This window comes from Stereum hirsutum (genome assembly GCF_000264905.1).
Source record: "Stereum hirsutum FP-91666 SS1 unplaced genomic scaffold STEHIscaffold_158, whole genome shotgun sequence".
Taxonomy (NCBI): Eukaryota; Fungi; Basidiomycota; class Agaricomycetes; order Russulales; family Stereaceae; genus Stereum; species Stereum hirsutum.
This window is the reverse complement of record NW_006763288.1, coordinates 1-2,010: the sequence shown is the minus strand read 5'-3', so window position 1 is coordinate 2,010 and position 2,010 is coordinate 1. Positions and strand designations below refer to the sequence as shown.

Here is a 2,010-nt window from a genome sequence, read left to right as displayed (position 1 = left end):
TATTGTGCAGGAATTGAAGGACAATGGGGCCGTGCATCGTATCATAGGACATCAGGATGGTGTGTCTATTTGATGTACCTTTTCTCTTGTCACGTTTGTGTACTTAGCTGTTGCAGCATTGTTCCGATACAATGCACCGAAACTTTATTCATACTGTGCAGACCAAGTCGACCAGCTTCTTTCGCACCCGGCGCATGAAGAGCTTGAGCGACCTTTTGCAAACTCTGTCTACACCACCTTCACCGCAAACATGGGACCGAAATCAGCAACGTTCAAGCACGTCGACTCACAGAACGATGCACATGTCTGGTGTGCCATAACGAATGGTGGACGGTTCGACTTCAAGAAGGGTGGTCATATGGTTCTGTATGATTTGAAGTTGATCATTGAGTTTCCTCCTGGATGTACCGCAATCCTCCCCTCCGCCTCAGTGTATCACAGTAACACCGCCATCGGTCCAGAAGAGAGCCGCTATTCTCTTACCCAATACATCAATGGAGCGGTGTCTCGATGGATCCGGCATGGATTCAGGCCTGCGAGTGCTTTGACCCGTGCCGATCGGGAGCGTCTCGATGGTAGTGCTGAAGATCGATGTGAGACTGTGCTGGGTATGTTCTCGAATGTTGATGAACTTGTGAAAGATCGTGAATGTCTCATGTAGCTTAGATATGCTTTGAAGAATTGTAGTGTTTGCGTGCTGCTTCCAGTATTTACAGTAACCCGTTTATTCTGACTCTCACACCTTTGTTCTGAAATGTGGGCGGCCAGCAGGATGAACCAAGGATGAACAAATGCTGCAAAAAATCAGAAACCAGTGGAAACTCCATTTCTCCGGTGTAGAACTCATGTTTAAGCCGATAACTAGCTTTGGAACACCCCCACTTATCTTCATACATGATTTTAAGCATAGCAAGTGCATGCCTGGCTGTTGTGGCACTTCGTCGCGACGTGTTTCCCACGCCAACGTTGACTTTGGATGCGATCGCTACATCTTCGTTCGCATCTCTTTGTTCGTATTTGTTCACTCTGTTCCAAGAACGTCGTGCCTTTGTGAATAGGTACACATATGAGGTATGTCTCTCAATAATATCCATTTGTTCTCGCTTTCAGGATCAGAGCAATTGAGGAAAGGCCTCTCGCTCTGTGCACGCACGACGATATCGCCGTCTGAATTTGCTCTGACACTGAAGCAGTGAGAAGCTTTGCATATGATCGCTAACATAGAGTTCTCCTTATATGCCAGAGAACTCGGCTCGGTACGCCAGTGCATAGCTCGACATATTGAGCCGTAGATTCCTAGGACCCTGCAAGACCTTTCTGCTGGCACGTCTTGAGTCAAGGCCTTCCTTTATACCAGCGACACCTCTGAACATGTCTCGTACATGCTCCCCCTCGTCCCCCGTGCCGGTTCTTCATCCAGCGTCACCTCGACCGCAGTGAACCCCGACATGGATTTTGCGACGAAGGTATCTGTGTACCGGGAGTGGAAGCGTGACGTGTCCGATTGTTAGGCGACTGCGATCGCAGAGCACCTCCAGCCCTCCTTCATCCTCCAGCACATCGCTTGCGTGTACTCGCTCTACCACAACATTGTCGCTCTCGGCCCATCTGACGAGAGGATCTGGGAGTACATCGACATGTGCTGGGAGAACTTCAGTGTCACCATTGCGAGGGCGAACGGGCGGGAGATCGAGATCGAGTTTGGATACGAGGAATGAAGTCAGTCAGAGTATCAATTCATCACCATGTACGTCTTCTTCTGTTCATTCCTGTTTACCGGCCTCTCTTCTTCTCGACCTCGTCCCCGCCTGTTGATCTTCGGCATCGCTGCATAGTCTCCTTTTTCACCATCTGCACGTGCCAGTCGTGTTTCTTCTCTCCTCCCCATTTACTCCATTCTCCCTTCCCGTTCCTCGCCCCGACTCTGACCCCCCTCTCCCTCTCCAAATCTAACCCCACATGCCACCTCGCCCCCTCCTCCGTCCACACCACTGTCCCGGATGCTGATGC

At 50.3% G+C, this 2,010-nt stretch overlaps 2 protein-coding genes across 2 annotated transcripts; both read left to right on the top strand.

The window, feature by feature from the left end:
• Positions 1-136: 136 nt before the first annotated feature.
• On the top strand, positions 137-661 carry STEHIDRAFT_70113 (uncharacterized protein; the record flags this gene model as incomplete). The annotated part of the gene is made up of 1 exon (XM_007311919.1): positions 137-661. A coding segment is annotated over one exon (525 nt), but the record flags the coding sequence as incomplete, so codon positions are not given.
• Positions 662-1,382: 721 nt separating this feature from the next.
• On the top strand, positions 1,383-1,718 carry STEHIDRAFT_164197 (uncharacterized protein; the record flags this gene model as incomplete). Its single annotated transcript, XM_007311918.1, has 2 exons — positions 1,383-1,466; positions 1,512-1,718. The coding sequence occupies 2 exons, from the start codon at positions 1,383-1,385 to the stop codon at positions 1,716-1,718; spliced, it is 291 nt and encodes a 96-aa protein (XP_007311980.1).
• Positions 1,719-2,010: the final 292 nt, after the last annotated feature.